Source organism: Scyliorhinus canicula, chromosome 15 (assembly GCF_902713615.1).
Source record: "Scyliorhinus canicula chromosome 15, sScyCan1.1, whole genome shotgun sequence".
Taxonomy (NCBI): domain Eukaryota; kingdom Metazoa; phylum Chordata; class Chondrichthyes; order Carcharhiniformes; family Scyliorhinidae; genus Scyliorhinus; species Scyliorhinus canicula.
Window position 1 is genome coordinate 107,406,008 of NC_052160.1, and position 18,225 is coordinate 107,424,232.

Below are 18,225 nucleotides of genomic sequence, written 5' to 3' on the forward strand. Positions count from 1 at the left end.
GTAGCTTTTCACATTCTTTCCTGAAGCAGTCTTCCCAAATGAAGTTTTACTACTCTGCTGATAAGGCAGAAATCCGATTCCAGGCACCAAGCTGGAACTCAATCACACGGGCAGTCATATAAAATTAGATGCCTGTGAATGCTCTTTGTAGGTGTAGCATCAGTTGCTCTTAACAGCGGATGTTTTAAATAATTGGGAAATGGTTGCAAAGACAAGAAATTGCTTCCTCTTCTTGCCTTTAGTTCAGAGTCGTGTCCAGGCCATAGTTACATTTTACCTGTATTCTTGTCATAAATGGCCATAAACAATTGGAAAAGACAAAGAAGGAATCAGCCTCCAGCATGAAATACCATAACTTGCAGCAGTAAATAAACTTTGTTCGTAGTCATTTGCTCCTTTTGTATTCATTGTCCTGATTCAACAGGCTGTGTGGGAAAGTGACTTTTTCTCACAGATGTAACCCTCAGTTACAAAACGTTAACCCTTGGCAGACAATAGCCCATCTGCATCTAATGTTACAAACTGACGACCCCTATTAAACTGTTTAACTTAGTTTCCATAACTGTTCCTTGTCTATTTCGAAGAGTTTATGTTTATCTACAAACTATTTTAAAACAAAATCCGACTTATTTGATTTGGCAGTCAATGGAATACTTTAGAAGAGTGAAGATGATTTTTTTTCCCCTCCACAATAGTTATTCCAAATACATAATTCTATTCTTGGGCGTCACATATTGTTAATGAGTTACCGATCACTCTGAGTAGGCGAGTACCCCACTGGGTATCAACGCAATAGCTATAGACCATATTTTCGTCTCCACTTGCCAGAGCTGTCTGGAATGGTGCTTGAACCCTCCAACTTCTGACTCAGATGTAGGAGTGCTACTGCAAAGACAAAGGCTCATTGTTGGAAAAACTGGTAGGCAACATAAAAGGAAATAGTAAAGGATTTTATAAACAGATAAAAAGTAAAAGATTAGTTAAAGTGAGGGTAGGGCTGAGAAAAGATAAAAAAAGGAATTCGTATGACTGATGAAGGAATGGCAGAAATATTAAAAGTGCACTTTGGCCCATGTTACAGATTTGGGTCTGCTGAAGATACCTCTCTGAGTGCAGTGATAATAAATCACTCCTATAATCAGTTGAACACCTTACATGTTTAGATGTTGATTCACACTGCCCTTGTATCATACTGGGAGCTGGAACGGACAGTGATGGTGGAGAATGGGGTTGTAGAAATGAAACTCATTGATGATTTGGGCTTGATCCCCATCGGGAATATTTTAACATGGTCAAGGTGTAAAAATGGGAAATATTGGCCCTGATTCCGTCTTTGTCTGGGCAATTGAGTTTAGGGTGAGTTTAAAATTTCACCTACTGAATCTGCTACTGACTGTGATATGTGCCTGATTTTTCTTTTCAGCCGAGTCAATGGAGGGTAAATTAGGCAGAACATATATCATAAATCACAACATATAAGTCGATCCAGTGTATAAAATGACCCCATTTTTCAGGGTCCAAAAATTGTGCTTTCTCATATGCTCAGCATGTAAGATCTTCCACTTCAACACCATTTTCCTGCATCATTCCAATAACCCTTGATACCTATAATATCTAGAAATCCATCAGGCTCTGTCTTGCATATGCTCAATGACTGAGGTCCACAGAGTTAAGGAGCCAAGATTTCCAACCATTCACCACCCTCGAAGTGAAGAAATTCCTCTTCATCTCAGTCGTAAATAGGCTACATCTTATTCTGAGACTGCGTCCCCGATTTCTAGGTCCACCCTGCCAAAGGAAACATCCTTCCCATAGCTTTTAAAGCCTGGTAAGAATTGTGCAGGCTCATTCTTCTAAATTCTAGAGGGTGAAGGCCCAGCCGCCTCAATCTCTCCTCATATGACAATTCAGCCATCTCAAGAATGAGTCTGGTGAACCCTTGTTGCAATCCCTCCGTGGCAAGACAGCTCTGGCAAGTGGAGACGAAAATATGATCTATAGCTATTGCGTTGATACCCAGTGGGGTACTCGCCTACTCAGAGTGATCGGTAACTCATTAACAATATGTGACGCCCAAGAATAGAATTATGTATTTGGAATACCTATTGTGGAGGGGGAAAAAAGCATCTTCACTCTTCTAAAGTATTCCATTGACTGTCAAATCAAATAAGTCGGATTTTGTTTTTAAATAGTTTGTAGATAAACATAAACTCTTGGAAATAGACAAGGAACAGTTATGGAAACTCAGTTAAACAGTTTAATAGGGGTCGTCAGTTTGTCAGAAGTATACCTTTCTATAGATAAGGAGACCAAAACTGTACGCAATGCTCCAAATGTGGGCTCACCAAGGCTCTACACAATTGCAGCAAGACTTCTTTTTCCTGTACTCACATCCCCTTGCAGAGGATCAAGCAGAGGATTGTTGGGATTTGGAATGGCATATCAGAAATCATGGTGAAAGTAGAATTCATAATAGGCTCTAAAATAGAAATAGGAAAGCATCTTAAGGGAAAAGTGTAAAAAGATAGAGGAGAATGGAACTGTTAATCTGGCACAAGCACACATGTCTTGATAGTTTACAACATCATGATCCAAATGTAAAATTATTTGTGCCCTCACAAGAGTTGTGTGAAAACTACCTCAGTTCATCACAGACTGTGAGGGAAAGATTATCGAGTTACAATCAATTAAAAAGGGTTAGACCTGAACTTACATGCTATGTTTTCAGTACATGCAATTCCACTGTAACATTTATTGGCTTTCAGCTGGAATTCTGTTTATTTCACTGGAGGGAGCGCAAGCTTTTATACTCACCCACCAATCCTCACATACTTTGGTCTTCACTCTATAGAATTGTTCAGAGAGCCACTTCAAGACAGCTGATGATGAAAGTCACAAAAATTCAGCAAACAATGTGACACTAGAATGCAAAGTTTTGATTTAGTGCAGTGTGCACTTTATTTTCTTGTACATGTTATGAGGTTCATGCTTTACATACTGTGGCAAGCATTATCAATTCATAAATTGGATATTTATCTAATGACTTTTATTTTCACTCCAGAGACCTTAGTTGGAATCAAATAGCGTTCATTCACCTTGATGCCTTTGTCTCATTGCGTTCTTTAACAAAGCTGTAAGTATTTTCATTTGCTGTTACTTGTTATGTAAGCAGTTATAATACTAGGGGCAAGGCAGATTCAGTGTCCCATCATAGGATAAGTGTTAAAAATTCAACATTATTTTATTTTAAGCGAACATGAGCAGCCATTTATGTGTCATGAAACGGTAATGGGGTGAAATACCTGTTATATGATGTCTCAATATAATATACAATTCACTCATATAATCACTGGTATAGGCACTGGACATATTTCTCCAGTTTTCAAATTTTTGACAACAGAGTACATATTCAATTCTAAAATTATGAAACCTGCATTCAGTTAGTAGTAATAACAATAATTTAATAATTTGCAATTGAATATTGGGGAAACCGAAGCCATTGTTTTAAGTCCCCACCTCAAACTCTGTTACCTAACTCCATCCTTCGCCCTGACAACAGTCTGAGGTAAGCCAGTCTGTCCACACCTTGATAACACTTTTGGTCTGACATGTGCTTCCAACCTCAAATTCATGCCATCTCTAAGATCACCTATTTCCATCTCCAAAACATAGTTTGACTTTGGCCCATTTCAGTCCATCTGCTGGTGAAACCCTCACACATTCTTTGTTACTTCTGGACCTGACTATTCCCACACACTCCGACTGGTTTCCCACATTCCACTCTCTATAAACTTGAGGTTCAAAACACTGCTGCTTGTGTCTTAGCTCACAGCAGATCCCCTACCCCTATCAGTCCTGTGCTCGCTCACATACAATGGCTCCAGGTAAAGCAAGGTCTTGATTTTAAAATCCTTATCCTTGTTTTCAAATCCCGCCATGGCCTTTCCCCTCCCTATCGCTGTAACTGCCTCCAAATCCACAACCTTTTGAGAAAATTGTTCCCTTCAGAATCTAGCCCCTTGTGCATTCCCAATCATAATCACTCCACCTTTGGTGGCCAAACTTTCAGTTGCCAGAGCCGTAAGGTCTGGTATACCCTCCCACCATCTCTCCCCCTTTCTACCTCATGTGTCTTCTTTTAAGACACTTCTTAAAACCTTCCTCTTTGTCAATCTTTTGGTCGTCTTCCCTAATGTCTCCTTTGCGTCTCTGTGTCATACTTTGTTTTGTAATCCTCCTGTGAAGCATCTTGAGATGATTCATTGCATCAGAGGCGCTATGTATGTTGTTGCTGTTGTCACGGATTTATTTACAGTGACATCTGAGTAGGGTTGCCAACTGTGATTAAATGGGATTAAACTGGAGATTCCATCACTCGACTTGCCCATGCTCCAGCTATTAGTCAGCCAACATATCCATCGTTGTGATGCACTGCCTTCCTACACCAGTTGGAAAGCAAAATGCACATCACCCAATTGGATGACGCTCGGCTGTCAGCCAAACATTCTTTCCCCACACCCCCTTTCAATTTTCTATATATGTTAAAGAGATATTTTCAAATCTATATTTTATTAACCATCTTTTATTAATGTGCCCTTGGTTTTTCTTTGGGGTTACAAACAGCAGTGTCCTGGAGTTGATCTTCAATTGCTGAAGACTCCAGGCCAATCCTGGAGGATTGGCAACCTTACATCTCAGCCACATGCAACACCTTCCCATCTTTTTATATATCCAGATAATTACAAATAGCTTTTTGAAGGATTTAATTTTAAATTCATTTGCAATCAGATTGGTATTGTTGAGAAGGTGTGGGGAGATTGTTCTCATCCACCAGGGTAACTAGGATATTGCTGTTGAGAACACTGAATACTACAGTAGCTGTTTGCTCCCTATACTCTTGATATCATCCACATATGGAGGCACAAAAGTGGGCAAATGGAAGTAATATCTAGATCGGGTAGTCGTTGGGCAGATAGTGAATGCAGCAATTGTACCGCCCACCTGAAATCCTTGGCAAGAAGCCCAAGGTATTTTGAGAACCAAATCTCATTTTTTTTATGACAGCAATCTGAACAATTGCTCACAGTCCATTGGAGGTGGGGAAGGAAATATGGCATCTCTTCCAGGGAGCCATGCTAGGATACCAGTGTTAAAAGGGTTTAAAGAAATTGCAGAGGGGATACGGACAAGCCAGGACAAAAGATTTTGCTTGAGTAACTTTCACAGTCCTGATTTTATGGGTGAAAAAAGGGGTCTTCTCCTCTCCCTTTCTGCTCCGATTCGGCCAAATTTGCAGGCAGCAAGAACACTCACCCCAGTCAGCAGGGTGCTCTTCAAATATGCAGAACAGACTCTGATGGCATTATCGGAGCTTGCTCTGTTGTTTCAACTGGAGACCTGTGCTGTAAAGCAGCGACTGTTTTTCATGCCAAAATTGCCAGGAACCAGGGGCTGCTGCAGAAAAGTTATATTTAAAAAAGAGTTTTTTGATTTTCTTGTGAACCCAGAATGCTCCACCGAGTCACACAGTGAAATCTTGGGCTCCCAAATCCCCTGAATTCCTCCTTTCTCCCCTGTATTATCTCCCCTTACCTGACTGAAAAACTGCCAATTGCTGATATTTATATATATATATGTATATGTATGTAAACTCAACAATCAGGCCCAGAACAGTGGTGGCTGTTGGTACCAGGAGTACATTGAGTCCAGAAGTACTGAGACAAATACCTTATTTAGGTGGGTCTCAGTACCACAGTAAACAGTCAGAGGTACCGGCTCTGTAATGAATAAGTAACTACCAATGCAAAAGTCTGTGAGCTTCTGTGAATAAACAATGACCTCCTGTGCTATTTGAATACTCAATTCATTTCGAATTTACCTTAACCGCAAATCTTTAACATATCTAATGTTCGGCAGGGACCTGACCTTCAACCAACTTTCTTCCCTCCCTTTGAATGGACTAAATGGATTGACACATCTAAAACTAAAAGGGAATCTTGCACTTTCAGAGTCCTATTCAGAAGAGAACTTCCCCAAGCTAAGGTAGGATTTATTGGAATGCAATCATTTAATTCAGAACGCTCATTTCCAGAGCTTGAAAGGTGATACTTTGGTACAGAATAAAATAATTACCATCCCTTTATCAATGTGGCAGCTTACACTGCATGTGTAAGTCATCAACTGACCTGGCATAATTTAAAGGGGCACGATTTTACGAGAGATTAATTCACAACAGGAAACTTTTTTCTATATTTAGTAGTATTTAGCAAATATTTTGAATGTTTTTGCAATTGTATTAAAATTGCTGATTAGAGGAAGTCCTCATGCCTGCATTGGTGATGTCATTACATATGGCGACCAGAATTTCCTGTCCTCTTGATTGGAGCCTGAATATGGAACTGGCAACAAAAGTTTTGCCAGTCATGTTCATCACCCGAAATTCTTGTTTTACCCTGTATTGTGAGCATTGATATGGAAATGTGATCTCAGAGAATTCTACTTGGAAAATGTTAAGTAATAACAAGTATAAACTTAAAAAAGCTTTATTTAATGAGGTCCATTTCATGTCAAACAAGAGAAATTTAAGCAAATAATTGTTTTGTGCTTGATCATATTCCTTTATTTTAATTTGATATGTCAAACGAGAAAAAGCAGAACATATTGGGGAAAGAATTGCACTGGTGTAACCGGTTAACTGAGTGCGAACTGTACAATTCAGTGGTTATTTTTACAAAGTTATTCCACTTGCACTTGCCCTATTGTTGTTTACTGAAAAAGAGAGAAACAGAGTTAATAGGCAGCGGCAAGTTCTCTGCTCCTGCTGCTGTCAATGGGAATTTCCATTGAAACCACGCCACACCACAGGCAAGGGTGCTCTGCCGGCAGGACCAGAGAATCCTGCCCCCAGCGAACAGCCGGAGAATTCCGGCCAACTTTTCAGGCCTGGCACCTCTCACCACGACAACATCAGACATGCAGTATGTTCGGACATGACATGATAGATATGAAAGTCTCAATGCTTTGGCAAAGGGAGTGAAATTCCTCCCGCTGATCATTTTAATGAAATATTTGGCATATGCACAAAGCATTACTGTACTGTACTGATTAAGAAAAAAAGCTGAAGGGAAATTTAAACATTTTAAAATGTAAATGCATTGCCTTAAAAATGTTAAACCATAAAAATTCAGGTTCAGTTAGCAGTTTGCTAAAATATATAAAGCCTAATAATCTAATCAATCTCTTGGGCTAATATACATCCTACTGAACCACTAAGATCATATATAACCACCCTGTTAAACCAGCAGGTGAGTTCATGGGGAACCATTGTGGGAAAATATGTTCCCAGTTTGTCTTATAAAATTGCTCAAGTGAATTGTGCATATTTGCTCAAACAGTTGAATTAAAGGTAGCTTTTTGATATTGTGAGGAAGACTGTTCCCAGCAAATTATTCATATGCCAAATCATTAATGCTATTTGGAAACACACAACAAACTGCTACACCGCAACAAAGCAAACTGATATCTGCCCCCATTATAGATACCTTCCTCATGTTGTTGTTCTGGCACCTATTGGACAAAAATAAAACTATGATCTTTCAAAATAAATTTTCTTTTCACAGGGGCCTGACCAATGTTGCTTTGTGGTAGTTCAGCAGTGGTACCATAAAGCTACTTGAAAAATGTGCAAATTAAAATAAAGTCTCGGAACAATGTAAGTACGCTTGTCCGGACTGATGAGGCTTTCCAAATTGCCAAAACATTAATTCTAATTATATTAAAGGTACTCTCCAAGTTGGATATAGGTAAAATTATCCTATTAAGTCCCACTACATGACCAGTCCTCTGGGCCAATTCCACCTAGCACTAGTCTCCCAAAATATGACAGGAAGAAATAAAACAATTTAAACATGGAACAGCATCTTTGCCTGTGGGAAAACAGGAGAAGATAAATACTGTTCCCAGTCTTACATCATGCAAACAAAAGAATGTAATACTCCACTGCAATCCCTGGAAAAATCCTGAAAGGTTTCACTGACCTCTTATACTGTTAATGTACAGTAGTACTATGTGGATTTAAACTTAATACAGCTTGCTACTTGTAAATTAATTGCAAAGTTTGCATCTTGCATACAGAGTGCTGGAAATGCCATATGCTTATCAGTGCTGTGCATATGGATCCTGCAAAAATAACTACAAACAGTCCAACTTGTGGGATGCAGAGGTTACTCTTGGTGACGATGAGGATGCCCAGAAAAGAGCCATTGGTGTATTTCCTGTCCCACCAGACAGTAACTGTAAGTATAATGTTGACATTCTAGCATACAGAATGAATTTAGTGCCTGAAATTCTGTTTTGGTTTGACACCATGGGCGGGATTATCCGAACCCCCGCCGGGTCGGAGAATCGCCGGGGGCCGGCGTCAATCCCGCCCCTGCCGTGTCCCGAATTCTCCGCCACCAGAGATTCGGCAGGGGCGGGAGTCATGCTGCGCCGGTCGGGAATCGTGCTGCACCGGTCGGCGGGCCCCCCCCCGGTGATTCTCCGGCCCGCGATGGACCGAAGTCCCGCCGCTGTCAACCCTCTCCCGCCGGCGTGGATCAAACCACCTACCTTACTGATGGGAGCAGGCAGCGCGGGCGTGCTCCGGGGTCCTGGGGAGGGTGCGGAGCGATCTGGCCCCGGGGGGTGCCCCCACGGTGGCCTGGCCCGTGATCAGGGCAGGTCTGTGCCGTGGGGGCACTCTTTTCCTTCCGCCTTCGCCATGGTCTTCACCCGCCAGACAGGGACGAAAGGCCTTCGCCGGCCGGCAGAGGTCCACGCATGCGCCAGAGCGTCAGCGGCTGCTGACGTCACCCCGGCGCATGCGCGGGGGAGGGGGTATCTCCCGCCTCCACCATGGTGGAGACTATGGTGAAGGTGGAAGATAAAGAGTGCCCCCATGGCACAGGCCCGCCCGCCGATCGGTGGGCCCCAATCGCGGGCCAGGCCACCGTGGGGGCACCCCCCGGGGCCAGACCGCCCCGCGCCCCCCCAGGACCCCGGCGTCCACCCACGCCATCAATCCCGCCGGCACCAGAGGTGGTTAAATCTACACCGGCGGGAAAGGCCTGTCAGCAGTGGGACTTCGGCCCATCGCGGGCAGGAGAATCGCCCCGGCACGCGCGATTCCCGGCCCCGCCAATTCCCGGGTAGCGGAGAATTCGGGACACGGCGGGGGCGGGATTGACGCCGGTCCCGGGGGGGTCGGAGAATTCTGCCCCTGGTGTCTATTGCAAAACAGCCCAATTTGTGTAAAGGTCAGAGATACTCTTAAATACACCTCACTCTCCTGTACTAGTGCTTACTGATTGCCCTATTGTGATGCATATATGGAAATGAAAAGATAATGGAGGCAAAAGTTGCATGTCCAGAAATGTTGTCATGAAAACCAGATTTGTACCTGCCTTCAACTAATCCTGCATTAGAGTGGGACAAATTACCTGCTTGATTTGTCCAGTCACATAACCCATCGTCTCATGGGAAACTAGTGGTGGACAATAAATTCTCCAAGCAATACCCACACGCCAAGACAGAATAAAAGAAAATCAGGAAGTGATTAAGTTCCCAGCTTTTAAATAGCAAGAGACTTTTTTGGGGATAAAAGGTAAACCATAGACCAACTATTAATTAATTACTCCATCTCCAGATTCACCTGAGGAAGGAGCAGTTCTCCGAAAGCTAGTGTTTGAAACAAACCTGTTGGACTTTAACCTGGTGTTGTAAGACTTCTTACTGTCCATCTCCAGAGGCTGTGCATCGTGCCGCACCCTTAAGTGTCTCATAAGAGATCTACTTAAAAAAGGAATCAGGCCGAGGAGAAGTCTCCCATAACAGACCTCCAAATATCATCATCCACCAAAAACCAAACAGAGAACACATTTTCTTCAGAAAACGGAACTTCACTTTTAAGATGCGGTTTTAATGTGCCCATTTATATATTTATAACAGGCGTGTCTTCTAACCAACATGTCCTGGTACTTGTCCTTTAGCCTATTCTGGTACCACCTGAGTGCCTTCAGACTAGTAGTGATTGACTGTAGCATGGTGTCATTAATCTCTTGAAATCAAGGTGGTGCTTATCTCAAGGCATCAGAGTCCCTGGAGGATTCTTTACCTGGTTGTGTCACCACTTCAGGTGACTGGGCAGTCAGGACAGTATCCTGCCACCAATATGAGCAGGCATGTGATTGAACTGACTGGGAAAGTAACATGAGCCGGCACCCAGTGATAAGACAGCATCATGAAGGTTGATTCTAGACACGCACTCATGTTGCATCGTGGATCTGACTCCGCTCTGATCAGCAGAAGAGCAGATCTAACGGTAGGAGTTCGAGTCTGCAGACTGAGAGACATCTCCAAAATGCTCAGTAGCATCTTGTTATCATTCCATTCAAACCTTGCCCAAGGTCCGAAGGCCAGTAGTCAGTGCACCATTGACAAGGCTGGAGTCCTGACTAGAGGGTTGATAGGGCCAGAGCTATGCTCCCTGTGAGCTCCACTTCCTACTGGGAGCCCTGCAATCATGGAGTTGCACTTTATGATCAGAAATCATCAGTAATAATGAAGGGTTTTTGTAGCAAAAGAGCCCTATTTTGGGGGAAATACAGTTTAGGAGAGCTAAATATTATTTCAATTCTGAAGGTATTGTAATTGTACTCAGACAATGTAATGTGATGTTCACAAACTGAATGATGTTTTTGATGGCATTGCTGAAATTCACTCAAACCCAGATTCTAACACTGTATCTGTTTTTTTTGCAAAACTATCCAGTTTACTTAGATATGGATGACTTCCAGTTAGATGTAGAAGATCCCAAACTGCATCCCAGTATTCAGTGCGCACCTGCCCCAGGTGAGTCACCAAAATTCTAACGAGATATAAAAAGCAACGGTAATAAAAATAGCATACCCTGAAAACTGACAAAAGTAAAGCTATAGAGCTGGATTTTCTATGAGTTAAGAAGATCCTGCAAATGTTTACAAATGGCGAATTGAACCTAAACTCCCAACCCCATTTCTGACAGATTCCATTTTTGCCAGTAGGGGAAAGTGAGTGGGGAAATTCTCACTATATTGAAACCTAAACATAACAGGGTCATTGAACTTAGTACTGGTCAGAAAAATGGGAAGGCAACTTATTATCTAAATGGGGAGAGACTTTGGTGTGCTCCGGTGCAGAGGGATCTGGGTGCCCTGATGCATGAGTCGCAGAAAACTAGCATACAGGTACAGCTGGTAATAAAGAAAGTGAATGGAATGTTGGCATTTATAGCTGAAGGAATGGACTGTAATGGTAAGGAAGTGTTGATGCAACTGTGCAAGGCATTGGTGAGACCGCACCAAAAGTATTGTCTGTAGTTTTAGACCCATTATTTGAGGAAAGATGGAGTGGCATTGCAAGCAGTTCAGAGGAGGTTCACTAGATTGATTCAAGAGATAAGGGGTGGGATTCTCCATTTTCTGGCACGGCGCGCCCCTGCCAGCAGCGGGATTCTCCATCATCGCAGCTGGCCAATAGGGTTTCCGATTGTGGCCACCCCCAAGCCGTCGGGAAACCCGCGGGCAAGGGTGCGCTGCCAGCGAAGTGGAGGATCCCGCCGATAGAGAATCCCACTAAAGGGGTTTGTTTTATGAAGAGAGATTAAGCAGTTTAGGCCGATACGCTCTAGAACTTAGAAGAATGACGGTGATCAAATTGAGGTGTATAAGATGATAAATGGTATGGGTAACGTAGACGTAGAGCAGATGCTTTATCTTGTGGGGAATTCTAGAACACAAGGTCATAGTCTCAGGATAAGGGGTAGCAAATTTAAAGCAGAGTTGATGAGAAACTAGTTCTCCCAAAGGGTCATGAATCTGTCGAATTAACTGCCCCAGAGCATGCTGGATGCAGGGACAGTGAGTAAATTTAAGAAGGAGTTAGACAGATTTTTAATTAGTAATGGATTGAAGGGTTGTGGAGAACAGGCAGGATGGTGGAGCTGACGCCATAATTATATCAGTCATGATCGTATTGAACAGTGCAGCAGGCTCAAGAGGCTAAATTGCCTACTCTTGCTCCTAGTTCTTATGTTCCAAGAATGAACTATTCTGTCTAATTCCACCTTCCTGCTCTTTGTCTGTAACCCTGTACGTTTCCGCACCTCAAGCACAAATCTGGTGTTCTTGATTAATAAGAGGATTTCTTGATTAATAAGGGGATCAGAGATTATGGGGAGAAAGCAGCAGAATGGGAATGAGGAACATATTAGCCATGGTGAGAAGGGCAATGGGCCGAATGGCCTAATCTTGCTGTCATATCTTATGGTCTAACATGAACTAAAGATGTGTTTGTATTCAGATTTCAGTATTTCTAACATTTCATTGTTAAAATTACAGGTCCATTTAATCCATGTGAATATCTTTTTGAAAGCTGGATAATACGCCTTGGAGTTTGGGGTATAGTTCTTATCTCTTTGGTATGTAATGGACTAGTCATCGCAACAATATTTGGATCACCCAGCTATCTCTCTCCAGTGAAATTTGTGATTGGTCTGATAGCAGGAGCCAATATGCTGACAGGGTTGTACAGTGGCACCTTAGCAATTGTTGATGCAATGACTTTTGGGCAATTTGCAAAGCATGGTGCAAAATGGGAAACTGGCTTGGGCTGCAGAATCACTGGATTTGTATCCGTATTTGCCTCCGAAGCATCCATCCTGTTCCTGACTCTTGCTGCTGTCCAGTGCAGTATTTCTGTGTCTTGTGTCCGAGCATACGGGAAGTCACCATCTTTCAGTAGTGTGAAAGTAGCTGCTTTTTGCTGCATGGTACTATCATTCACTGCAGCCACGCTGCCTCTGTGCTCAGTTGGAGAATTTGGGACTTCGCCTCTTTGCCTCCCCTCGCCTATTCCTGATGGAAAACCTTCAACTCTCGGTTTCATGGTGGCTCTGATCATGATGAATATCCTTTGCTTCCTTGTTATAACTGGGACATACACCAAACTTTACTGTGATCTCATGAAAGGAGAATTTGACAGCATCTGGGATTGTGCCATGATTAAGCATGTAGCTTGGCTGATCTTTACCAACTGTATCCTGTATTGTCCCGTGGCCTTTCTTACATTTTCTTCTCTGCTCAACCTTTTCTTAATCAGCCCAGAGGTAATTAAATCAATCGTACTTCTGGTCCTCCCACTGCCTGCATGCTTAAACCCTTTGCTTTATCTCTTATTCAACCCACATTTCAAAGAGGATCTTCGCATGCTCCATGAGTACAAATGGCAGAAAAGATGCCGATCAAAACAAGGCAGCATAGATTCGCTCACTTCAGAAGACATAGACAAACAGTCATGTGATTCCACCCTGGCATTGATGACCTTTGCGGATAATGAAATAATTCTTGATTCAACTAATGGCCTTGGAGTTCTCTCAAGTCATCGTCAGATGATGGAGGCCTATCCATTTCCTCCTGTCACTCTAATTCCATGCCAACAGAGGAACGGCAATGGCAAGGAAGAGAGCCATTCAACACGACAATCCTGCTTCACCGATGAGGAGCTCTTGATTACTTCAGAGAACACAGAACAAGCTCATAACAACCTCCAGATCAGCTTTTATCCAACCAAAGGACCTTCCTTCACATCTCATGTATAAATATCTGAACTAAGTAATCCCAAGAGAGGCACAATCCCATGGGAATTACATGATGATACGAAGAACTGGATGAGGTAACAGCGGACGGCTAAACAGGATTACAATATTGGGAACAGCTACGAGTAGCTGTTCAATCAGTCAGCAAAAGAGGACTGCCATAAATTTAAGTAAAATAATGGATGGTCAGGGGTACGTTACAGATATGAACTGGTCTTCAGCTGGTTTTTGGCTGGTAAGTGTGTGAATAGCAAAGCTACACGTGCACGTATGAGCCCAGAACCAAGGGACCACTTATTTTATAGGCTTCTAAAAGTCATTGTACAATGTTAAGAAATAATGTATATCACAGTGTTGATTTCATTAAAGGGAAAATCCATTAGCACTTGAATCACGGGACTCCTAATGATCCAATGTAAATGTATACCGTGTTAAAAACATGGATGGAATTTGTTGGCAGCTTGCTGAGTTATATGACAACAGAATGCCATATATACTCTTCACTATATTTTTACAATATTTTCTTTTGGTAGATTTGACAAATTACTCCAGCAAAGGGCAAGTAGTAAAATTGTTCATCTCACATGTTATCGTATTCAGATAGGAAAGCATGAGTACGTGATGGCTTTAAAATACCGATTTAAAAAAAAATATTTTGATATCTTGGTAGAAGTGAATGTTAAATGAACAATAGAAATATATTTATTACAATAGAAACTTTCTGCATAGAAACACTATAAATCCTACATTTCTGTACAATTGGACAGCAGAACAAATGGTGTATAGTAAAACTACCTCTTCCTAGTACACTATATATCCCTTTACTGACAAAAATGTTACTTTTTTATAAGAACTGTTTAAACTGCTTAGTTGTAAAAAATATAGATAGTTATTTGGATGTACATATTATATGTACTGTACTCTGTTTTTAAGAGGCTAAACTTAGCAAATTTATGTCAAAGTAAATCACTCTTTTCATATACTTGCTTTGTCATGTATTAATGTATTCAGAGCTCTCCGTTGCATTTTTATTCTTCATTTCCATTTTTATTCATTTTTTGTTTAACTCTAGAAATTATGGCAAGCAACAACAAGGCTTAAATGGAGCAGCATGCTATCTATCTATAAAAAAGTACTTTTAGATAAAATAAGGTTTTAACCAACAGCAATGCTGGTCTCTTAATACCCTGATTGATTTAATTTAGTATTACGTTACTCAGGACTTTTCCTGTTATATAGTCAACTCTGTCAATACACCGGGCGACGTTGTTAACATTCTTTTGTCACCCGACAATGCTTGTTGTTGCTAGCTAAGATACAAAAAAAACTTAACAAATGGTCAATTGATTGATTTTTTTATTATAATTAAATTGAATCTTGATAAAAGGCAACCAAAAGGCATATTAAAACAATCTAGCAGTTTTCTTCACTTTGAGTTTAAATAATAATGCATCAGCGTTTGCCGAATATAAATTTCCTTGCACTCAGTCATGTCAACAATATAAATACAATGTTGGGAGCAGTCACATTATCAAAACACTCTAGTTTCAAATCAACAGTTTTTATCCGGATGAAAAGTGCAATAGTATGAATTTACTATCAGAAATAATATATTGATAAAATTACTCATTTACTCTTTAAAAAGGGCATGTCAATGACGATTCTACTGAAGGAGAAGATAATGGAGAGTTATTTAATTCCTGCGTACAGTAATATTCACTTAAAAGTATATCTGTTATAAATACATTATAGGGGGCGTGATCGAATGGCCGTGCTGTGCCCAAAATGTAGCCAGGATCTACCTGGCTCGCAATGTCTCAAGAGATCTAACGCAATCTTGTGAGACGTTGCGATGTAAATCCTGCCCATTGTGGGCGGGATCACTTTTAGGCAAATCCGCAGATTAAAGTGAGACAGTTAGATTCCATTCAATGTGCAGATTCCCGAGGAACCCGAGGCATTGGAATTTATCCCCTTCACCTCGGAGACCTCAGGTGAGTGCCATTCAGTACTGGTCTTCACAAATGGGGATGTGATGGCAAAGCACACATGGGGATCTCCCAGGGGATCGGAGGCCCCCAGGTGCATGCCCGTTGGCTACCCTGGTACTGCTGGTGCCACCTGGGTGCCAGCCTAGTACTGCCAAGGTGCCCCAATGGCACTGTCAACAGACAGGGGTGGGACAGTGCCAGGTTGGCATTTTATGTGCGGTGGTGATCGTGCCTGGGTGCCCTGTGTGGGTGTTCCGCTGGGGATTCCAGAGACTCCGGGGATGGGGCCTCCCATAGTGCATTGGGTCTTGGGGAGGCTCGGGGATAACTTTGGGGGCTCCAGCTATCAGCGCACCATTAGAAAATGGTGTCCCAACCTCTCGCTACACTGAGGAGATGCAGAAGCAGAACTCCTCAGTGCACAGAACGGGGCTATGTGCGGCCTCACTGAGGCCCCCTATCTAACCGGGATGCCATTTAATAGCGTTTTTCTCTGTGCTGCGAGCACTGGGAAAATGCGACGAAACACATTCGCTATTTGTTCCCATTTACTTAAACCCCGTCGAGGAGATATGTGCCACAGTATTTTCTGCCAACCTGCATCTTAGTCTTATTAGATTAGATTTAGATTTATTGTCGACGGAACAAAGGAATTAAGAGTTATGGTGAACAGGTAGGTAAGTGGAGCTGAGTCCAAAATAAAATCAGCCATTGAATGGCGGAGCAGGCTCGAGAGGCCAGATGACCTACTCCTGCTCCCAGTTCTTACGTTCTTATGAACTGAGGCACAGTGAAAAGTATTGTTCTGCGTGCAATCCAGGCAGATCGCTCCATGCATGAAAAGCATAGGACAAATGATAAATACACAATGTAAACTACATAGACATCAGGTGAAGCATACGCAATATCGTGCTCCAACTGTAGAGAATATGGGTAGAGAGATCAGTTCAGTTTGAAGAAGCTGTTTTTGAATCTAGTGTTCTCAGACTTTTGTATCTCCTGCCCAATGGAAGAGGATGGAAGATTGGATTGGATTTGTTTATTGTCACGTGTACCGAGGTACAGTGAAAAGTATTTTTCTGCGAGCAGCTCAACAGATCATTCAGTACATGGGAAGAAAAGGGAATTAAACAAAATTCAAGAAAATACATAATAGGGCAACACAAGGTATACAATGTAACTACATAAACATTATAGATGGGAGAGGGGTCCGACACTTTTAGGCTCTTTTACAAGGATGCCCGACTTGTAAAAACATTTTTAAAAACGCATTATTAGTAACAACTAGATATTTGTGAGGTATCATTTCAAATATAAGCTAATTAGTGCCTGAAAGTTTTAAATAGTTTGCACAAATTCACTGAGCAACTATATAGCACATGGACTGGTGAATACACTCATCACACTATCCTAGCAGACAGCCACACTCTTAAAAGAATTTTGATCAGACGATTCTCTAACTATTTCTCTCTCCCTGCATTGATATTATACGTGGCAACAATAACCATGAACTTTTAACTGTACGGGTCACATCACATAATGACTTCCTTCCTGACTCTCTGGTGATGCGTTTGCCTCCCACTTCTGACAGACACCAAAATCCATCCGGTCCAGTTGTGACAAGATTGTCAATATTCAGCTATGTTGCTAAGTGAGCTGCCTCGTTATGGTGAAGCATCTCATTTTGGCGTGGGAGCAAATGAATTGTCTGCCTTATCCCACAGCAAAAACACCCCTTGTATGGAACTAATACTGGTAAAACTGGCTACAGGCACAGTCACAAATGTTTGAGAAAATGTAATTGTGGGCAGGGCGAAACGGGGCAGTTAAATACATATTTGAAGATACTGGGATTGCCAAGTGGCCTGGGAAGTTTCTGTAAAGGATAGGAAGGATGGAGATTTGTTTACTTCTCTCATTTTCAAGAGACAATGGAAGGTACTCCAGAATTAACTTTAAACCCTGAATGTGAGAGGTGTTATTCAGGACTCTGACTCCTGATTATTAGATTCTAATACATAAAAATATATATAGAGAGAGAGATAGGATCATACTCTTAAAAATATATTGAAATATTTTTTATTAAGAAACGTTTTAACAAAATAACACCTTCAAGCCATATTCATACAACAATTACAATATTTTAACCCCCCTACCACCATCACCCAACCCCCTCCCCCAAAAACCCCAACATCTGACGATGATCAGCTCCCTAAGTAGGAAATGAACAGCTGCCACCTCAGGTGAAATCCTTCTATCGACCCTCTTAAGATATACTCAATTTTTTCTAAATGTAAGAACTCCATCAGGTCACTTAAACATGCTGCAGCACTGGGTGGGATCAAAGACTTCCATCCAAACAGAACTTGCCTTTGGGCCAGTAGCGAGGCGAAGGCAAGGGCATTTGCCTTCATCCCGTCTGAAGCTCTGGATCTGAAACCCAAAAGATAGCCACCAAAGGACCAGGTTCCATCTCAACCCCAAAGATTCCTGACATAGTGCTGAAGAGGGAGACTCAAAAGCTCAATAAGCTTAGAACAAACCAGAACATGTGCTTATGAT

The 18,225-nt window shown here is 41.9% G+C and overlaps 1 protein-coding gene across 1 annotated transcript in view; it reads left to right on the plus strand.

The window, feature by feature from the left end:
• LOC119978360 (leucine-rich repeat-containing G-protein coupled receptor 6-like) overlaps nucleotides 1-15,081 on the plus strand; it is a 294,338-nt gene extending 279,257 nt beyond the window's left edge. The window contains 5 exon segments of the mRNA XM_038819949.1: nucleotides 3,062-3,133; nucleotides 5,917-6,042; nucleotides 8,134-8,294; nucleotides 10,810-10,890; nucleotides 12,417-15,081. Of these exon segments, the coding sequence (XP_038675877.1) occupies nucleotides 3,062-3,133; nucleotides 5,917-6,042; nucleotides 8,134-8,294; nucleotides 10,810-10,890; nucleotides 12,417-13,675 (1,699 nt within the window). The 3' untranslated portion in view covers nucleotides 13,676-15,081.
• The last annotated feature ends 3,144 nt before the right edge of the window (nucleotides 15,082-18,225 follow it).